This window comes from Gopherus evgoodei, chromosome 3 (genome assembly GCF_007399415.2).
Source record: "Gopherus evgoodei ecotype Sinaloan lineage chromosome 3, rGopEvg1_v1.p, whole genome shotgun sequence".
NCBI lineage: Eukaryota > Metazoa > Chordata > Testudines > Testudinidae > Gopherus > Gopherus evgoodei.
This window is the reverse complement of record NC_044324.1, coordinates 217,773,004-217,794,687: the sequence shown is the minus strand read 5'-3', so window position 1 is coordinate 217,794,687 and position 21,684 is coordinate 217,773,004. Positions and strand designations below refer to the sequence as shown.

Sequence of the window (21,684 nt, the reverse complement as noted above, 5' to 3'; positions counted from 1 at the left end):
TCCATACTGGACCTGAGAAAATCTCTCCCCAAACATTTCATTGAAACTGTGAAAAGTTTTGGTTTTGGCAAATTGACATTTTCTGATTTAAAACTCCCGACTCACTGAGAAATTCCTGACTCATTTGAATCGTCAGTACAGAGAGAGAGAGTTCACCTGGATAAACTTCATTGGAGCCTTGGGTCACATTCTCTTGTAGTGTGAAGGAGTGTACTTCATATAACACAGCAGAGAACTCAACGCATCACTTTAAAACCTTCAATGAGACGACTGTGGAGTTCCCTTAATAGATAACATATTTGGGGCAGGGACTGTCTTTTTGTTCTGTGTTTATAAAGCACCTTGCACAGCAGGGTCCTGATCTGTGATGAGGGCTACTAAGTGCTATGGTAACACAAATAAATACACAATAATAATTTCAAGTTGGGCAAGGTTTTAGCTTTTAAATGGGATTCACTGGGACAGATTCTCTATTGCCCTGCCCCTGGCCTACTCCTTTACACCAGAGCAATGTGACTGTAACGTTACTATTTTGACCTGGCAGCATCTTACACCAACTTCACTAGCTTTGCATTGAATACATGACCACACAAGCTGCAGGCAATGGGGACGCTGGCCCACCACTTTTCAAACCCTATGTGCCTGTTTGAAAACATGCCCTGGACTCTCTAATCCTCCCCTCTTCATTAAAACCTTCTAATGTCCCTGGTAATACTGCACAGCCCACAGGTTTGTACTGCAGCCTAGGAACAGTGTTGGCATTCAGTGGCCAGAACAGAGGTTGAGGGGAGATAGGCCCTGCTTTCATGAGGTACAATAATTGATCATGACACATTGGGCTTGTCTCTTCAAGTACCAGGCATTGACAATGCAAGACAGAGACCTAACTCTACCACTACAAGGATTAGAAACAGTTAGGGTCCAATCCAAAGCCCACTGAAGAAAATGGAGCAAGACTCCCATTGATTTCCATGGATTCAACTCTAAATTACACCCAGTGGTTCTTTCTCCCTGCATACTACAGTACATGTCTTTTGTGGTGCACAAGGATCTAGTGATATGAACTGTCACATTTTGCTTACATCAAATGAGTTGCACAGCATGTAGCCAACATCAGGGATTGTCCCTATGGTAATTCTCACACTGCACATTACTTCTGCTCAGCAAGCACCACATGGCCTTTCCAGTCACTGCATACTGCCCTCGTTTTCATGACAAGGCTGCAGCCACCGAGTGTACTTGATTCTCTAACCCATTTCATGGTTGCCATCTCTTGGCCTGACTACTGCGCAGTGCCCTCCCGCCCTCTCTGTGTACTGCCACCATGCTCCATTAGCTGCCACTTTTCCCCATGTAATATTCCAGGCAGTAAGGATACCTAGTTACGGTACCAGTCTAGGATTTGGATGACCTGGGTTCCATGCCTAAGTCTGCCACAGACTCCCTGTGTGACCTTGGCTTCATCGCGCTGTGCTTCTGTTCCCCATCTGTGAAACAGGGCTGGGCACAGACGCTCGGAGGAGAATTCATTCAGGTGCAGTAGGCGCGTTGGTGATGGGAGCTGTAGAAGCACCTAAACAGGTTAAAAAAAAATCCTTTCGGGCATCATTTCCTCCACAGGAGGGGAGCAAATCCAAATGGTGGGAGGGGGCAAAACCTGGAAATGCCACAAAGCTCCAGCATGCATGGGGGCAGGCCTCATCCCCATAGCAACTGCCAGTTGCTGGGTCCTACCCCTCCTTTGAGGAGCAGTGAGGGGTGTTAATTGCAGTAGGAACATTATGATTTTAAGGCGTAATGCAAAAAATGCATGTTCATCCCTTCCCCTATGATGGATGCTTCAGCTCAGCCAGGAAGACTTTGCTTCCACCCAAAGGATCAGAGGAGTGTGACCTAACTGAGGAGAACCTGAAGGCCTGGTTTTCAGAGTTGGTTTTCAGAGTTCCAAATTCCAGCTGAAGCCAGTGGGTGCTGTGTAGATGCTCAGCACTGCTGTCAATCAGCTCCCTAGAGCCTCGGCACCTGTGTTTTCTCACACACTGCTACTTGTGCTTCGAAGGAGTGCCCCATAAAGCGACCTCCTTGTCCTCCTTCAAATCCCTTCTCAAAACTGTGTTAAGTTTTTTCTAGGCATCATTTAGGCTGCTGGTGTGCAGAGGCCACAGCCTGTCATACTGACCCGTATTGTCCCACTGTTTCCTTGTGCTCACCTGTTGGTCTGTCTGGATCATCTGCTGTCTTTTGTCCTGTATTCTGTGGTTGTGCAGTACCTAGCACAATGGGGTCCCGGGTCATGATCGCAACTCACTAGGAGAATATAAAAAATAATAAGCAATACTGATGCCTTTCCAAGGTTGTAGCTTGAAAGCAAGAAGAACATGGAAACAGACTTTCCACCAGCAGGTCACTTCCCCCATGGAGCAAGGAGAGGAAAAAGACCAAACGGTGACTCTGAGTCACAATCCGTTCCTTAATCTGTGCTGAGGCAGCACAGCAATGTGCATGCGCCACCCCAGCTCCAGGGCTGATTGTGAAATGTCACAATCTCCACTTCTGTTATTGGGACCAAACCATGTCTAGGCTGCTTTGCATTTTTTGAAGCTGGGAAGGTGCGTTATGTGTAAAGGAGATAAGGAAGATAAGATTTCTGAAACTTGATCGCATTGGCTGAAATGCTTGCAGATACTGGGCTTTTTTTTAGAGTCCTCAAAATAGCCTTGGTCTTTCCTTGCAGGGACTATGGGGCACTTATTATGATGAATGATTTGATTTCATTTTATTTTGGCTAAGAGAGAGGCATTTGAATCTTTTTCAGTTGTGCCCTTGTGCTTCAATCTTTGGGTTTTTTTTGATCATTGTCACATACGGCCTCACCTGGCTGCATTAGCCTCTTCTGGACAGTCACTGGGAGTGGGTTCTACATTACTTCTAACATTGCATAAATACCATAGGTATGTACAGTAGGTTTACAAAAGTCAGAGACACAGGGTGGGGGAGGTAATATCTTATATCTGACCAACTTCTGTTGGTGAGAGAGACAAGCTTTAGCGCTTACCCAGAGCTTTTCTTCAGGTCTTGGAAACGGACTCGGGGCTTGTCTACACTTACAATGCCATGACAGCGCTTAATGAAGACGCGGCCAATCTACCGGGAGAGCTTCTCCCGCCGACATAGCTTATGCTGCTTGTGGAGGTAGGTTTCTTTATGGGAACCAATGGGAGCGCTCTTTTCCATTGGCATAATGTGTCTCCACCACCCGTGCTGCAGCGCAGCGTGTACAGACGTGGCCCAAGTGTCACTGCTGAATACTAGGGCCTGGTCTACACTAACACTGCAAGTTGATCTACGTTACACTAGTTCAGTTACGTAAATTACATACTGAAGTTGATGTAACATAGGTCAACTTACAGCAGTGACTTACGCTCTCCCATCAACTTAGCATGTCTTCACCAGACCTGCTAAATGGACCCTGCTGCATTGATCGCAGCAGTGCCAATTTAGTAGTGTAGACATGGCCTAGGTTAACTACTTATGTTAAACAATCTGTTCAAATCCTGTGTTTAGCAGTAACAAGTCGAATCAGTTTCCCAGACCTGAAGAAGAGCTCTGGGTAGCTCGAAAGCTCGTCTCTCTCACCAACAGAAGTTGGTCCAATAAAAGATGTTACTTCATTCATTTTGTCTTTCTAATATCCTAGGACCCACATGGCTATAGCACCACTGCATACAAAAGTCAGAATCAGTTACACAAATGTAGTGTTCTTAAAGGACATGGTGCTCCACTGCCTTGCACTTATGTAAAGTAGGTGTGAAATACTATAAACAAATGAATAGTTGTGTTTCACTCCCACTTGGTGACTTAATCCTACCTCAGTGCTGAGGGGCTTTGGGGGGGATGGGGGAGCAGGGAAGAGGTTGGAGGAGTCTTGAGGAGCTTCTTCCAGCCCTATATTTTTATAAGTACATAAGAACAGCCATACTGGCTCAGACCAAAGGTCCATCTAGCCGAGTAGCCTGTCTTCCAACAGTGGCCAATGCCAGGTGCCCAAGAGGGAATGAACAGAACAGGAAATCATCAAATGAACCATCCTGTCACCCATTCCCAGCTTCTGGCAAACAGAGGCTAGGGACACCATCCCTGCCCATCCTGGCTAATAGCCACTGATGGACCTATCCTCCATGAACCTATCTAGTTCTTTTTTGAACCCTGTTATAGACGTTGTGTAAGCGGTGCAGGACTCACCCCTGCAGTGCCTCCTACTGGTCATCTCAGGGAATTAGCATTTCCAGCCTCCAGAGCGCCCTCTTCAGGCCAGTGTCGCGCTGCGGCTGGCCCCCATGTCTGTCCCAGGACCCAGTGCCCCTTGTCTTTGGGGTGCTGCTGGCAATACCCTCACAGTCTCAGGGTCTCCCCACCCAACCCTCTAGCCCCACTTTGCCTCAGCCATGGGCAACTGCCAGTCACCATCTAGCCCCCACTCACTGGGGCAGACTGCAGTATAAAAGCCACTCATCATAGGCAAGGGGGGTTTGGACCTGCTGCCTCTGCTTACCCATGGGCCTCCCCCTGCAGACCCCAGTACCTAATTGGCCTTCCACTACACCACAGCCTGGGGGGTTTCCAGGCCAGAGCTGTCCAGCTCCCTTGGCCTTCCCCCAGCCCTGCTCCACTCCAAGTACCTTCTTCCAGCTCCCTGCAGCCAGGTCCCTCCCTCTCAAAGCTAGAGAGAGTCTCTGCCAGCTCCCGGCTCACTGGCCTTTTATAGGGCCAGCTGTGGCCTGATTGGGGCATGGCTCAGCTGCAGCTGCTTCCCCAATCAGCCTAGTAGCTGCTTTCTCCCAGTCATGTCCCTCCCCAGGGCTGCTTTTAACCCCTGTTCCTGAGGAGTAGGGCAGCCACCCCACTACACATAGCCTTGACAATATCCTCTGGCAAGGAGTTCCACAGGCTGACTGCACTGTGTGAAAAAAATACTTAGATTCATAGATTGTAGGGCTGGAAGGGACCTCGAGAGGTCATCGAGTCCAGTCCCCTGCCCTCATGGCAGGACCAGATACTGTCTAGACCATCCCTGATAGACATTTATCTAACCTACTCTTAAATATCTCCAGAGATGGAGATTCCACAACCTCCCTAGGCAATTTATTCCAGTGTTTAATCACCCTGACAGTTAGGAACTTTTTCCTAATTTCCAGCCTAAACCCCTTTACTGCAATTTAAGCCCATTGCTTCTTGTTCTATCCTTAGAGGCTAAGACGAACAAGTTTTCTCCCTCCTCCTTCCTTTTGTTTGTTTTAAACCTGCTGCCTATTAATTTAATCTGATGACCCCTAGTTCTTGTGTTATGAGAAGGAATAAATAACACTTCTTTATTTACTTTCTCCACACCAGTCATGATTTTATAGATCTCTAACTTACCCCCTGTTAGTCATTTCTTTTCCAAGCTGAAAAGTCCAAGTCTTATTAATCTCTCCTCATATGGAAATCATTCCATACCCCTAATCATTTTTGTTTCCCTTTTCTGAACTTTTTCCAATTCCAACATATCTTTTTGGAGATGGGGTGACCACATCTGCACAGAGTATTCAAGGTGTATACATACCATGGATTTATATAGAGGCAATATGATATTTTCTGTCTCATTATCTATCCCTTTCTTAATGATTCCCAACATTCTGTTTGCTTTTTTGGCTGCCATTGCACACTGAGTGGATGTTTTCAGAGAACTATCCACAATGACTCCAAGATCTCTGTCTTGAGTGATAACAGCTAATTTAAACCCCATCACTTTATATGTATAGTTGGGATTATGTTTTCCAATGTGCATCACTTTGCATTTATCAACACTGAATTTCATCTGCCATTTTGTTGCCCAGTTCCCCAGTTTTGAGAGACCCTTTTGCAGCTCTTTGCAGTCGGCCTCAGACTTCACTCTCTTGAGCAATTTTGTATCATCTGCAAATTTTGCCACCTCACTGTTTACCCCTTTGTCCAGATCATTTATGAGTATCTTGACTAGGACTGGGCCCAGTACATAGATGACTATGTAAGTTGCAAGGCAGTGCACCCCACCCCTCAAGAAAGGTGCCAAGAGGATCTGTCAGGTGAAATGGAACCCCAGTGTTTGCGGATGTGCGAAGTGGAGTTGGGTTGGGCATTTTCAATTAAATGAAATGTCATTGAAATAGCTGATTCATCAAAGCCACAACATCTGGCAGTGATGTACTGATTTCAATTACGTTTTTATAGAGGAGAGTTGTGAGGTCAAGAGCTCTCTGGTCGCTTCTGGCCGGAGAGAGCGAGAGAGAGCCCCAAATTGAAACCCTGAGCTTTTCAATCTGAGAACAGCCATTTAGGGAACACATTCAAAAGGTTTTGGTTTTCTTCCAACGCAGAACAAAAACCAATTTCAAAACCTCAGAAGTTGTTGCTAAATGGAACTGCTGTCCTCCAGCCAGCTCTAATCAAAGGGCCAGCGGTGAGTCCTTCTGCAGCATTGAAGCCAGTGTGCCAGTTTTCACTAGGAAATTCGGGGTGTGTAAGAAAGTGACCTGGAGGAGTTGGATTAACTGATGTGATGTTACACACAACTTTGCAGTCAGGCTGTGCAGGATTGAGACTCAAGTCTGCAAAGCACTCGGTAGTCAAGAAGGGTAGGGGAGCTGGCACAACCTTCACCCTGTTCTCTTGTGCGTAGGCATTATGATTACATGATCACTAACTATTTCTTCTGCAGGACCCCATCTAATTCAGGGCAAGATTTGTCACTCTGGATCTAAGCCGGGGTGGGCAAACTTTTTGCCCCGAGGGCCACATCGGGGTTGCACAACTGTATGGAGGGCTGGGTAGGGAAGGCTGTGCCTCCCCAAACAGCCTGGCCCCCACCCCCTATCCGCCCCTCCCACTTCCCGCCCCCTGACTGCCCCCCTTCAGAACCCCCAAGCCATCCAACCCCACCCTGCTACTTGTCCCTTGACTGCCTCAACCCTATCCACACCCCCACCCCTTGACAGCCCCCCCAGACTCCCACCCCCTATCCAACCACCCTCTGCTCCTCATCCCGACTGCCCCCTCCCGTGACCCCCCGCCCATAACTGCCCCATGGGATCCCACCCCCTTATCTAACTCTCTCTGCTCTCTGTCCCCTAACTGCCCTCCCAACCCCTATCCATACCCCCATCCCCTGACAGGCCCCCTGGAACTCCCACTCGCAACCTTCCCATCCCCTGACCGCCCTCCCAGAACCTCTGCCCCATCCAACCACCCCCTGCTCCCTGAGTGCCCTCCAACCCCCCCATTTCCTTACCCAATCCCCCCCCAATCCCCTTACCAGCAGCAGGAGGAACAGCCGCACCACCCGGCCAGAGCCAGCTGCGCTCCCCATGCTGCAGAGGAGGGGGGACCACAGGGGAGGGGGGGCAGCGGGGGAGGAGCTGGGGACTAGGCTCCCTGGCCAGGAACTCAGGGGCCGGGCAGGATGGTCCCACAGGCCTTAGTTTGCCCATGTCTGATCTACACCGTCTTCAGTCTAGTCCACACTAGAAAGTGGAGTTGCAGCTTATACCGGCAAAGGAATGTTTTTGCCAGAATACTTATACTAATACTTCCCTGATCAAAATAAATTATACCAGCAAAAGGACTTCTTTTTTCCTGGTATAAATGCATCTACACTAGGGCTTTTGGCAGCATAGCTATGTCAGTCAGGACTGGGGTGGAGGAGGGGGGAATCACCCCCCAACCAACAGAACTATGCCAGAAAACTTGTAAACGCAGACCAGGCCTCACACTGCAAACAGCCTCATGGAAATCATTGAAGCAACTTGTGAAGTAATATACTACTCAGTGTGGGTCAATATTTCTGTGCCTGTATTGGATGGTGAATGATGTAGTTGCTCAATGTTGTTCTGTTGGCGGCTCCCAGCATGCCTGTCTGTGGTTGCCCATAGATCAGAGACCTCTTTGAGCCTAATGGCTAAATGGAAGATGCAATTAAGCTCCTTTAGAAAGTAAGATATCTGAAAAAAGAGAAACCACTGCCCAAAGCACTGGCCACATAGAAGGCCTGGGGAAACACTAATTGTGGAGGAATAAGAGGAATTTCCCCGAGAAGTGACTGCAAATGCAGGGGATAGTGCATTGATTGGATTGCAGCTGTAAGCGTCCATATGTGTCAGAAGCAGACAGGCAAGAGAAAGTACCTGAAAAGCCAGAGAAGCTCTGGTAGCATGTCTCTAAGAGGAAGCCAAGAGAGGGGCCTTTTCTTTGGGCAGAGTGCTGGCTGAAAAGGCAGGTTTGGAATTATGAGCAAGGAAACTGCTTTCTATTGTTTGTTCCTGCTCTGTCCTGGGAAACATTCTTTGTAATTACATGAGATTGCACCAAAGAAATACCAGACATAAATATCTGCCCCGTACCAGCAACTACCCACAAAGTGCCAAATGGTTACCTGCATGGGCCAAAAGGAGCAAAGGTATTTCTTTTACCCTCCCTGTTCGCTGCATGCCACACAACCTACCCCTCACCCCTTCAAAAATACCAGCTACATTGTAAATTAAGCAATCTCGATTTGGGGGGCTGATGTCCATTCACGTTTTGTCGAGCAGGAGGAGATGAAGTGAAGTGGAAAGTAGAGCTGCTGCTGCTGTTTTTAATTCCACAGTCTGATGAGTTTGTTTCATCCCGAGATGGAACTTGGATGGTGGAAAGACAAAGCAGCTAAACTTTTTAAGTGGCAGGGAGAAGAGGACAATTGACATTTGCTCCCAGGTCTCCAAGGCCTGTTTGCAGCCAGACAGTTCCCCCTTTGCAATGTGTAACCAAAGCCAAATGCAAGTCACCCCCATCCCGGAGTGGGGGGATGCAAACGGCAAGGGGGTCAATCTCTAAGGGGTCAGCCCCTGGGCAGACCCCCACGCTCGGCGATCTCGGCGTTGGCAGGAAGGGGGCTGGGGCGCCCCCCACCCGGGCCAGGCGCAGGCTGCGGCCAGGTGGGCGGGCCGGGGCGGAGCCGCCCCCCGGGCCAGGGGGATATAGCGCTGCGCAGGGGCCGGCCCCTGGCACCGCCGCTCTCCGCCCCAGCCCGCGCAGGACGATGGGCGCCCCGTGGCTCTTGCTGGCTGCCCTGGCCCTGGCCCTGGCCCTGGCCGCCGGCGCGGCGCTGGCCAAGGACCGGCCCCCGCGGCTGCTGGGGGGGCTGATGGACGCCGAGGAGAACGACGAGGGGGTGCAGCGGGCGCTGCGCTTCGCCATGAGCGAGTACAACAAAGCCAGCAACGACAAGTACCGCAGCCGGGTGGCCGAGGTCCTCCAGGCCCGCAAGCAGGTACCAGCCAGCCCCCCGGGGGGGCACCCAGCCAGCCTGCCGCCGCCTCCCCCCGGATCTCCGAGCAGAGCCCGGGGCAGACAGCGACGCCCCCGTGGGAATCCCTGGATTTAAACTCTGACCCCCCCACTGGGCCCCTAACCCCTGCACCCACGTGGGGAAACTGATCTGGGTGCACGAAGCACCTGCCCCTCCCCGACGCTGCTCCCCAGGGCACCCCTAAGGGGCTGTGGGTGGGGAGTGAGGTGCGATGTCAGGGTTCCCTGCATCCAGGGCACTTTCCCCACCTGGGCTGTGTACTGTTGGGTGGGGGGGTGGGAAGTAATATCTGTTCTCATCAGCTGTCCTCCCCGCTACCCCTATCAGGAGGGAGCAGGGAAAAACCTGGGTACCCCCATGCTCCCCTGGCAGGCAGAAGCAGTTTCTGACTGTACCCTGGCAGTGCCTGACTCTGCACTGCTGCATGGCACTTCCTTGGCCATGGTGCCCCTAAGGCTGGCCCTGGGCAGGGTGTGTGTGTGGGGAGTCTGCCTGTTAACCTGGCCCTGAAATGTGCCTCTGTAGCAGACATGGGAAAGAACTGGTAGGTCTGAGGGACCTGTAGGGGGTTGGTTCTCCAACTCCATTTATTTTACCCCTGTGTAAGGCTAAGGTTCCTGCAGAACTGGAGTGACTCACAATTTTTACCCCAGCTTTAAGCAGGCCCCTGTAGTTATGTTTTCCCAAAGGTCAGGGAGGGAGATGACAGCGAGTTTTGCAAATGTAGAATGGAGAAATCAAGAGATGCAAAACTGAAGCTGAGCCAGTAAGTGGTGGGTTACTTTCCACTTCTGAGTTTCCTTTCTGGGCTGGTGCTGAGCAAATGTGGTTGGTGAAGGTGAGGACAGTAGGTTGGGCCTTGTAACCAAACTGCTGCATGTGAACATTTCTTCTCGGGCTTCTCTGCTTTATTCAGTCTTCGTTCCCTTGTTGCTCGCAGGCTTTTCCCCTCATTCATGCTTTCCTAGAGGGCCCATCTCTTACTAATCAAGCATTTTGTACTGGGGCTTTAAAATCCCCTCCTCCCAAGTTGTTTGACAGAACTACTTGTATAAGCACTGAACTACATGAGAACTAAGGGCCTGTCTACACTACAAAATTAGGTCAACTTAAGTTAGGTCGACCTACAGCCACTGCAGTTATTAAATCGGTTGTTGGTGTCTGCGGTACCCTCCTTCTGCTGGTGATGCTCATCAGGAGCGTTTGCACTCATTAGTGTGGGGAACTGCCAGCTGTGCAGGGCTCACAACTGGAGTACCCCCTGACAGCCCCAGCTGTGAGTCAGGCAGGGGCTCAATTTCACAGCAGGGCCCCTACCAGCAATGAAATTGACATTCTTGTCAGTTTCATAGCTGCTGTTCTTTCACAGTTTATCTCCGGCTGTCAGCCCAGTGCAGGGCTCACAGCCCAGTGCAAGGCTCACAGCCGGAGCTCCCCGTTTCCTCATGGCCCTAGAGCGGACAGCCTCCAGTGACCAAAGGTGAAATAATAGCAACAGTGAAATGTACAATGTAAGTTTCACTGCTGATAGGCTCCTTGCTGTGAAATTGAGGCCAGGTGCCTAGGCTCGCAGGTCTAGCTGTCAGCTGCTCTGTTGCTGCCTCGGCGGGGGGAAGGTGCGTGAGAGGAGAGCCTGAGCCTGGCTGCCTTCCAGTGAGAGATTGAGAGGGGGAAGGAGAGCCTGAGCCCCCCACGCAATCCCTCACTAGGAGGTGGCAGAAGGGGGCTGTCAGTCCCTGTGTGGAGGCAGACAGCCAACAGGCGATGTAAGTCACAGTGTCTAACACAGACGCTGTTGTCCTAACTACATTGACCTAAGCACTATGCCCCTCACAGAGCTGGAGTTATTAGTCGACTTAGTGGGCGACTTCCATTTGTGGGAGCACCATGGCAGCATAGATACTTGCATAATTAGGTCAATGTAAGTCAGCCTGACTCTGTAGTGTAGACCAGGCCAGTTGCAGGAAAACAAACCACCAAGCCAGCTTTTTGAAATAGGACCAGAGAAACAGGCCGCCTTTGAAAGGCAAACAGTAACCAGAAAGGAGTGTTTTCTCTATTTCATTTTAGCACTTGGAATCTTTGTGGTTGATGTACCATGTAGTGCCTACATATGCTTTTAAAAAAAATCTACTGGGGACACATGTGTCCCCCTGGTGAGAAGATGAGAAAGAGAGAGAGAATCATGTTAGCCCCAGCACTTAATGCACTATTAGAAAATGCTCAGATCCCATTGTGAGGAGGCCACTAGAAAGAGTCTAAACACTTATCTGAAATGTCCCTGCACAAGAGGGGTGAGGAGGGGGAAATGAGTTGGTTCCTTTTGAAAATTTAGTGGGGAGAGGGAGGGGCAATTTGCCTGTTTTATCTTAGAAATATTAGGAATGTAAACTCTGCTTTTCCCAGGCCGCCTTGTATGTTCCTGGAGAGGTTTTCTTAATTCGAAGGGGTTGAGGTTGTAACAAAGATTCTTAGAGGTTAACAAAACTAAAGACTTTTAAACAGCTTGAATAAAAATCAATCATTTGTCTTCAGTGTTTTGGATTTTGTTTCTATGGCATCTGTAATGTCATAACCAACTGCCCAGTCATCCAGAGTTTCCCAGGAAAAAAACCAGGATCTTAATTGCTAATGAAAGACAAGCAAGGGGAAATAATTGGGGAATGGAACCAAAATCTTTTAGGCCTTTTCTCTGCATCATAAAGAAACAAACTCTTCCCTCCTCCCCTTCCTCTTCTGCAGGACATCTCTGGAGGCTGAAGTGACACTTAGTGGCCTTGACACAATTTGATCAATGCTTTAAAAAAAATAAAAATAAGACTAGTTAAATAATACCTAGCTCTTACACAGTGCTTTTCATTGGTAGAGCAAGACTGTACAAAGGTCAGTAGCATTAGTCCCATTTCACAGATGGGGAAACTGAGGTACAGGGCAATGAAGTGACTTCTGCAAGCTGGCCAGCAGCAGAGTAGGGAATAGAACCAGATCTCCTGACTCCAAGTCTAGTGCTCTAGCCACTAGTTCATACTGCTACCCTCAATGATGGGAGGGAGACTTTGAAACTGAAATTGGAGGACTTTAGCAGTCACTATTTTCTAATGCATATTGCATTAGAGAACAGAGACCTGGATAGGGAGGCGGGGGTGCGTTCCATTGTGCTAGACAGTGTACAAACACAGACTGTGCCAACAGCCCAAAGCGGCAAGGTCTGAGAAAGGAGGGAGCAAAGGACAGCAGGCATAGAAAGTGACCAGGGTTATGATAGACACATGTTCATTCCACAATGGTTTTTTAACCTATGGACTCCCCTCAGCTGCCCTTCTGCCTTGAGTGGTTAGTTCATTTTTCTATTAACAATTAAAATAGGCTGCCCTCAACTGCCCCTCAATCAGAATTGTGTGGTTTTTTTTTTTTAAACTATCCTCACTTCTTGTTTCAAATGCTTCACATGGGCAATTCTCCTGTAGGATGTCAGCCAGAGAATGAGACCCCGATTTAGCAAAGCACCTGCTTTTGTCCCATTGAAGTCTCCTCTGGAATGTTGCTAATGCTTGTGACCTTTAGCACATGTCACATGATATTTGGTGTTTTTATTAAAGCCCCAGCTCTTGGAGTCATGCAACTACTAGGGCTGTTAAGTGATTTAAAAAAAATCACAATTAATCATGAGATAAAATTGTGACTAATTGCACTGTTCAATAATACAATACAATTTATTTAAATATTTTGGGGGCTTTTCTCTATTTTCAAATATAGGCTCAGGGCACAGGGCTCTAGCCCCTCTGCTACCAATGCCTCCCTCCTCATTCAGGGGTATGCAATTAACACATTAATTTTCTTTTCAGTTAATCAGAGGCATTAACTGCGATCAACAGCACTAGTAATTACATGAGAAGTTCAGCCTTCAATTTTTGAAAGGAACAGGGGGCGGGGGCAGGGAGAAGGCAACTTTTTAGCCCTCACAGTTGCAGAGAAAAGCTTGGACATGTGACCCCTGAAGGCACAAAACCTCAAAGTCAAATATTTTAAATGTTTGAGTCTTTGTAACATGACTTTTTTAGACAATCATGATTTTGGGGGCTAGACTTGTGATTTCCCCCCCCCCCTTCCACTGCTTGGTATTGGCAATACTCTTGTTGATAAACTAAAGTAGTACGAGTAAGCTGCTTCAGTTCCTTTTAACTGAACATATCTATTAATAGTTTTTTAAGCCAGTAAGCAGAGCTATGGCATGCTGTGAGTCAGCACCTTGGGTTTTGTTTTCTGGCCTGCAAAGGGTGCTGGCTCCTTATTTTTAATTGCCACATGCAGTTCCTTTGGATGCATGTTTGGTTTCTGTCCCTTGGACTCTCTGCTTTTCCAGGGTCACTCATTTATTCCTTGCACCTCCATTTGTTCGACACTTTTCTTCAGTGCTTATTGCAGTACGACCCCCGAGAGGCCTCCCCTGTGATCAAATTGTGCTTGGTGCTGTGTGCATGCCTAGGAAAAGAGTGCCTGCCACAAAGAACTCAATCCTAGACTAGCAACATCACCACGAAAACAAGGCTTCCTTTTAGTCCAGTCTGCCTCTGACCCTCTTGGCAGGTCAATGGCCTTTAGTGCTTTCTAGACAATCAGTGCTCTGAACAAGCTTTTCCCCTCGTTTTACAGATTGTGTCCGGAGTCAAGTACTATCTGAATGTTAAGGTTGGCCGGACAACTTGCACCAAGTCATCAACGGAAGTTCAGGACTGTGAATTTCATTCAACACCAGAGCTGGCTAAGGTATGGCATAGAAAGAGCTTAAACTCAGAGGGCTAGTGCATCTACAGAACTTGTATTCAGGTATGACCTAGACACCCCAGATCTTATGTGGGGCCCTACTGTGCTAGATGTGGTACAGACACATAGGGAGACAATCTCTGCAGCACTTGCAGTCTTAAATGGACAAGACAGACAAAAGGTGGGAGAAAAGTGCTATTATCCCCATTTCACAGATGGGGAACTGATGCACAGAGAATAAGTGACCGTATCCAAGGTCACATAGGTCTAGCAAAGCTGGGAACATAAGCCACAGCTCTTCACTCTCACTCCAGATCCTACTCCTCTGTCACATTGTTCACTGCCAATTTGAGAAATTTAAGTTTTGGTCCCAAACTTAAAGGTTCATTTTGTCACTGAGGTCTACAAATAGGTTAATGGTGGCAGAGGTTAGTTGCTACAGGAGTTGAGATCTGACGTTGTGGCAGATTTGCAAAGAATCCCAGGCTTCTGCACACAAATAACGTAATTCAGTGGGGCATGTCACCTGATTTCAGATCAACTCCTTAATGACTACACTGAGCCACAAAATAGTGCCTAATCAGAATCCACTTTTCAATACTACTACAGCCTTAGCACTGTTAATCTAGGCCAGTAGTTCTGAAGTCCTTATCAGATGTGTGCCTGCATGCACATTTATTACAACTCTGCATGAAATTCTCCATGCAGAGTTACTGCTGGTTGCACAGCTAGCTGGTAACTTGTGTGTGCAGTTACTAGAGTTGTGCATGCTGCAGTGATGCATGCACTGATGAATTAGTTGCCCTGACACATCCTTTTTTTTGAACATACGTGGGTGCTAGCTCTCTTCTGAAAAGTTCCATCAAAGCTTCAGACTCCCATTGTTGCAAGTCTTGGCTGAAGTTATGTCTACACTGCAGTTAGACACCTGTGGCTGGCCTGTGCCAGCTGACTTGGGCTCACACAGCTTGGGCTATGGGACTGTTTTAACTTCAGTGTAGACATCCCACCTCAAACCCGAATGTCTGTGCTGCAATTAAACAGCCCCTGAGCTTGGGCCAGCTGTGGGTGGCTAGTTTGTGGTATAGACCCTCTTAGAGGAGCTAACCTGATCTTCAAAAGTGCTGAGCACTCAGCCTTTCCTGCTGACTTTGATGGCAGTGGTTGGGTGCTTGACGCTTTTGGAAAACTAGTTTTCCAACTCTGGTCTCCTATTGGTGAAACTGTCCCAGAATATTCACAAGTGCAGATTATTTAAAGAGCCACCTTCTCGGTTCTGCAATATGCTGCTGACCTCCACAGATGGTAAATGTTTGCATCCCTGGCATGACTGGTTCAATTATATCTGCATTTTTATATTTGTAAACTAACTTTTTTCCCTCTCCCCTTTCTCCTCAGCACATCACTTGCAGCTTCGTAGTGTACACTGTTCCTTGGCTAAACAAAATTAGCCTACTGGAAAATAAATGCCAATAAGCACCTGTTCGTTCCCGCATATGTCGGCAACCAGTTGTTGTAGGTTTGCTGTTTTTAAAGAAAAAGCAATAATCTGAATTACCCTCTTGAGATAGATTTCTGTCCATTGCTGTTAACTCAAATGCTTATGTATACTTGTGCTATGCAAGTAAAGCTCTGTAACCTTCCTTTGAAGCAAAACAGAATGTTTTTTGTTTCTTACCTATCATTACTTTGTTCCTCCAGTCTGTCCTTTCAAATAAAACATTAACCTAACTTGTCAATGTCAGAGGTTTTGAGAAATGTTTGTCCCTGTTACAGAGACCGACAGAAATAAAACTAATAAGTGCCAGAGCACGTAGTCATTGTCAGGAGTGTGCGTTATAAGCCTACAAACAGCTGTCTGTGTTGCCTATTAAAGGGAGGAGCTTTCCCAGGAGCTAGCATCTGCTTTGCAAGTTCCCTACACAGGCAGAGCTGTGTGGGGCTCAATCCTGACCAACAGCACTCATGCTGTTTGGCCTGGGTTTTGCTGCACCAGTTGTGTGGCGGGGTTGTGTTGGAAGTCATGTGAGATCCTACTCATAGCACCCATATAATCCAGGCTTGGATTATGGTGGTACAGTGAACAGATCCCTCTTAAATTGAAGCTAAGATTCTGGGCAGCAAGACAGTAGCCTGAAAAGTAACCTTAGTTGTGAAGGGATCACGTTTTCAGGGATTAACCAAGGCAGCAGTATCTCTCTGCCTGAGTCTGAGAGCCTGGAACAATAGCTCCAAGAGGTGTGTACTACCCCATCAATCCAGAAGGAGCTGAAACCAAGGAGTCCTACTGAAGGTTGAGCCCAGTTTCAATTGCCCAGGGATGCTCAGAGAACATGTACAATGTAATGGGAGGGGTGAATCATGGGGTGGAGCTTTTTCTTATGGGTGGATATTTTTAAAAGACGTGCCCAGTCATTTTGCACCCCCGCCCTGCCCCTGAATATACCATTATCTTCAGTGCATGATAAACACATGGATCAGGTATCCAAGGACAGTACTCTGAGCTCCCTGTGTTTGTAATGGTTAAACATGCCATTCCCCCGACTCCCCCAGAGACTTCATTTCAGTCAGTGTTGTTAAAAGTACAGCATAGGGGAAGAGCAATTGCTTTCAGAGACAGTCAAGGCCGGAGAAGGCTTTTTCTCAGCAGACAAACCACCACAAATAATGGCTTTGATCCTGTAGACATGCACCTAGGTGGAGAAGAGTTTGCAGCATAGCAGCTATAGACCCAATGCTAGATGAGGACGGTAACATTGTTAATAATAATGCAGAAGTGTTCAATACAAAAGTATTTATCTGTAAGGAAGGATGTACTTGTCTCACAGGAGGATGATGACATACTTTCCAGTCCATTAGTAAACAAGGAGGATGTTAAACCACATCTATTGGGGATGAACATTTTCAAATCAGCAGCCCTGCATAACTTGCACCTAAGAGTCCAAAAAGAGTTGGCTCAGAAAATCTCAAGCCCCTTCATGTTAATTTTTATGAATCTTGGAATACCTGGGAAATTTCCAAAAACTGGAAGAGTGCTACTGTTGTGCCAATATTCAAAAAGGGGCAAGTGGGAGGACTCACGTAATTACAGGCCAGTTAGCCTGACATCACTCCCAGGCAAAACAGAAAAGCTGACATGGAATTAAATTGATAATAAGGATATAATTAATGCCAGGCACCAGGGTCTTACAGAAAATAGGTCTTATCAAATAAACTTGATCTCATTTTTTGATGAGATTACAAGTTCAGTGGACAAAGGTAGCTGTGGAAGTAAATATAAATCACTGCTGATCAAGTTTGGCAGACTGGCCAGGGCAAATCTAGATTGCTTGGTAACCTTGCCCCATTTAATACAGCCAATTATGCATCCAGGAATGAGGAATGCAGGTCATGCCAACAAAATGGGGGACTGCATCTTGGAAAGAAGGGGCTGGAAAGGATTTAGGGGTCACAGTAGAAATGCAACTCAACATGCCCTCCCAGTGTGATGCTGTGGCCAAAAGGACTAATGCAGTCCTTGGCTAAACAGGCACGAGTGAGTAGAAACAGGCGATTGTACCACTGTATATGGTATTTGGGAGGCCACACTGGAATATTGGTAGAGTTCTGCTGTCCACATTTTAAAGAGATGAAAAATTGGAGAGTACGCAGAAAGGAACCACAAAACTGAGTTGAGGGCTGGAGGATACAGAAGCACAGAACTGGAAGGGATCTCGAGAGGTCATCTAGTCCAGTCCCCTGCCGTATGGTGAGAGACTTCAAGAGCCCCATCTGTTTAGCTTGTCAAAAAGAAGAGTGAAGGGTGATTTGATTACAGTGTCTAGGTAGAAGATACCAAGGATTAAAGGGCTCTGATTTAGCAGAGAGTGGCAGAATGAGAACCAATGTCTTAAAACTGAGACCAGACAAGTTCAAACTGGAAACAAGGCAGACATTTTAAACAGAGAGGGTGATTAAGCATTGGAACACACTACCAAGGGAAATGGTGGATTATTCTCTATCTCCTGATGTCTTCACATCAAGACTGGATGCCTTTCTGAAGATATTCTTTAGTCAAACCCCAGTTATTGGGCTCAATACAGGGGTTAACTGGGTGAGATTTAATGCCCTGTGTTCTACAGGAGGTCAGACTAGATGATCCAATGGTCCCTTCTGGTCTTAAACTATGATTAGGGGCCTATTTGGTTACAATTCACATGTGTACGCTATAGCTATTTACCACCTCAGAGCATATTATTTAATATACTATCCTCTCCTCCCCTTCCCCAACTGCAACTTTCAAAGCTACTCCAGCATCATGGTATCTCTAGGACCTAGATAGGGCAGACTCTAGGTCAGGGGTAGGCAACCTATGGCACGTGTGCCAAAGGCGGCACGTGAACTGATTTTCAGTGGCACTCACACTGCCCGGGTCCTGATCACCCATCCAAGGGGCTCTGCATTTTAATTTAAAATATTTAAGAAGCTTCATTTAAAATTAAAAACCTTATTCACTTTATATACAACAATAGTTTAGTTATATATTATACACTTACAGAAAGAGACCTTCTAAAAACAATGTATTACTGACATGCAAAATCTTAAATTAGAGTGATTAAATGAAGACTCGGCACAGCACTTCTGAAAGGTTGCCAACCCCTGCTTTAGTGCGTGGAGTAGGACTTGAGGTATCTAACAAATAGGAAAAGCTGATATACAGCCAGTGTAAGTTGAGATCTTTCTGTTTCTCTTTATTTCCTGCAGATGCATTGTTCTACTCTTCATGGAGATCAGCTAGGGGTGCGTGTGCACACGTGTTTGAGAGAGAGGAGTGAGTGTGTGTGTCTCTCTCTCTCTAAGAGAGAGAGGAAAATCTGATATACACAGATCTGCTTTCACTATGAAGTTACTATAATATACATTTATTAGGCTGCATTTCTGAACAGAATACAGATTTGTTGGAACAGTATGAGGTTAGCATAGCTAAAGCCGAAAGGAAGCCCCTTCCATGAAGACTGAAGTGCTCAACACCAAGACAAAAACCAAACTTGTTTTTTGGAACATATAGACAATGTACGAAACAGGGAAGCTAGCTCAGGTCACAGCAGAAATGAGATGCTACAGCTTACACATCCTGGGTGTCAGCGAGAGCAGATGGATGGGATCAGGAAGATTAACAACAACTTCGGGAGACATTTTGCTGTATTCTGGACAACACCAGGATAGCATTGCCATCCTTTTGAAGAAGGGAGTGGAGTGGTCCCAGCTTGAGTGGAAGACCATCAGCAGCAGATTTATGAGAGCCATACTGAAAGGGAAACACAATAATGTCACCCTGATCCAGTGCTATGTGCTGACAAATGACAATGATGAAGAAGCAAAGGACAAATTCTATCTTACGCTATAGGCGGAGTTAGAGAGAGCACCACGCCACGGCCTAACTATTGTCATGGGAGACCTGAATGCCAAGGTCAGTAAGGCCAACACAAACAATGCCAGAGCAATGGCAAACATGGGTGTGGCACCATGAATGAAAACGGAGAGAGGCTTGTTGATTTCTGCAATTTGAACTACCTAGTCATCCACGGAACCCTATTTCAACAGTGTGAAATTCACAAGCTGACCTAGTGTTCTCCAAATGGCAGAAATCAGAACCAGATTGACCACACGATCAATGGCAAATGGTGACGCTCACTGACAGATGTGAAAGTCAGAAGGGGAGCAGATGTTGGCAGTCGCCGCCACCATCTTGTGACAGGCTCCATCAGGCTAAAACTGAGACGTGTGGGTCCAAATAAGGGACATAGATGCTATGACATTGACAAGCGAAAGTCCCATGAAATACAGAAAGCTGTCATTCTGTAAAATAAAGAACAGGTTTCAAGCACTTGCAGACCTTGATGAAGAGGAGGGGTATGCAGATGAGGAGATCAGCGAGAAGTGGGACAAAGTAACAGCAATTTATAAACAGAGCAGTGAAGCCTGACTAGGCTACAGGCAGAGGAGAAGGAAGGAGTGGATTACACCCAGGACATGGAACACCACAGAAACCAGATGAGCCCTAAAGAAAATAGTTTTCGACACAAAATCCCAGAAGCTAAAGGACAAATACCACGAGCAGTATACCAGGCACACTGGGAGATCAAACACCTTGTGAGAGTGGACAAACGACGTTATATTGATAATCTGGCAACAGAGGATGCAGCTGCTGGTGGTGAACAAGGAACTGTCTACAAAATGATGTGGCTTATCAGTGGTAAACAGCAGACACCAACAAACTACAAACACTCATCAGGGACGAACAAGGCCACCTACTAACAGAAAAAGAACAAGAAATGTGCTGGACAGAGCATTTCAAAGAATTGCTGAACAGGGAGCCACCTAAAGAGGAAGTGAACATCCAGGAGGCAGAAGATCTTGATATTAACACAGACACCCCAGCTAAGGAAGAGATCATTCAAGCCATCAAATCCTTTAAAAATGGGAAAGCTTCTGGCAAGGATAACTTGAATGCAGAATTGTTCAAGGTAAATCCTGAGTTAGCAGCATCTATCCTGGCCCCTCTATTCACCTCAGTCTGGGAAAGGGAAAAAGTGCCAGATGAGTGGAACAATGGGGTTATAGTGAAGATACCAAAGAAAGGAACTCTGAGTGATTGTAATAACTGGCATGATATCACACTTTTATCTGTGCCAAGCAAAGTATTCAAGTATCAGAGGGGTAGCCATGTTAGTCTGGATCTGTAAAAGCAGCAAAGAGTCCTGTGGCACCTTATAGACTAACAGAGGTATTGGAGCATGAGCTTTCGTGGGTGAATACCCACTTCGTCAGATGCATGCTCATGCTCCAATATGTCTGTGAGTCTATAAGAAGCCAAGTATTGTGTAAGAGCATAGTCCAGTGTATATCAGGGGCAGTTGACAGTGTTCTCAGAAAAAAGCAAGCCAGTTTTTGGAAAGGGTGTGAATGCACAGACCAGATCTTCTCTCTATGAAACGTAACAGAACAATGCTTAGAATGGCAATGGCAACTCTACATACATTTCGTAGACTTTGGGAAGGCTTTTGATAGCATTCACAGGACCAGCCTATGGTGCATTCTGCAGGCATATGGAATCCCTCTCCATATAATCAACATCATCAAAAGCTTTTATTTGAACTTTACATGCAGCGTTGAGCACAGTGAGCTCAGTTTTGAAGTCAAAACAGGACTATATCAGGGGTGTGTAATGTCTGCAATCCTCTTCAGCATTGCCACCGACTGGGTAATGCAGTGTACAACAGAAGACATGCCAAGAGGCATTAAATGAACACCCTTCTCATCCCCTGAAGACCTGGACTTCGCAGATGATCTCGCTCTCCTACCACATACCCAACACCATATACAAGAACAAACAACTCGACTCAATGCATTCAGACAGCAAATTGGACTGAAAATCAACCACAATAAGACCAATATCATGTCCTTTACTATTGCCTCATCACCAGTCCAGGTAGAGGATCATGTGCTCACCAACGTAGAAACATTCACACGCTTGGGCAGCACCATCAGCCAGGATGATGGAATAAGCCAGGACATCT

General features: G+C 47.0%; 1 protein-coding gene across 1 annotated transcript; it reads left to right on the top strand.

Annotated features, from left to right (window-relative positions):
* The first annotated feature begins 9,068 nt into the window (after positions 1–9,068).
* On the top strand, positions 9,069–15,869 carry CST3 (cystatin C). The gene is made up of 3 exons (XM_030558077.1): positions 9,069–9,322; positions 14,015–14,128; positions 15,524–15,869. Exons 1-3 carry the CDS (start codon positions 9,092–9,094, stop codon positions 15,599–15,601), a joined length of 423 nt encoding a protein of 140 aa, XP_030413937.1. The 5' UTR covers positions 9,069–9,091; the 3' UTR covers positions 15,602–15,869.
* Positions 15,870–21,684: the final 5,815 nt, after the last annotated feature.

Bases quoted from the DNA above. Each gene is read 5' to 3' on its own strand.
- CST3 (XM_030558077.1), top strand. From the start codon at position 9,092: ATGGGCGCCCCGTGGCTCTTGCTGGCTGCCCTGGCCCTGGCCCTGGCC. The intron at 9,323-14,014 runs GTACCAGCCAGC...CTCGTTTTACAG, and splicing joins TCCTCCAGGCCCGCAAGCAG to ATTGTGTCCGGAGTCAAGTA. The intron at 14,129-15,523 runs GTATGGCATAGA...CTTTCTCCTCAG, and splicing joins CAACACCAGAGCTGGCTAAG to CACATCACTTGCAGCTTCGT.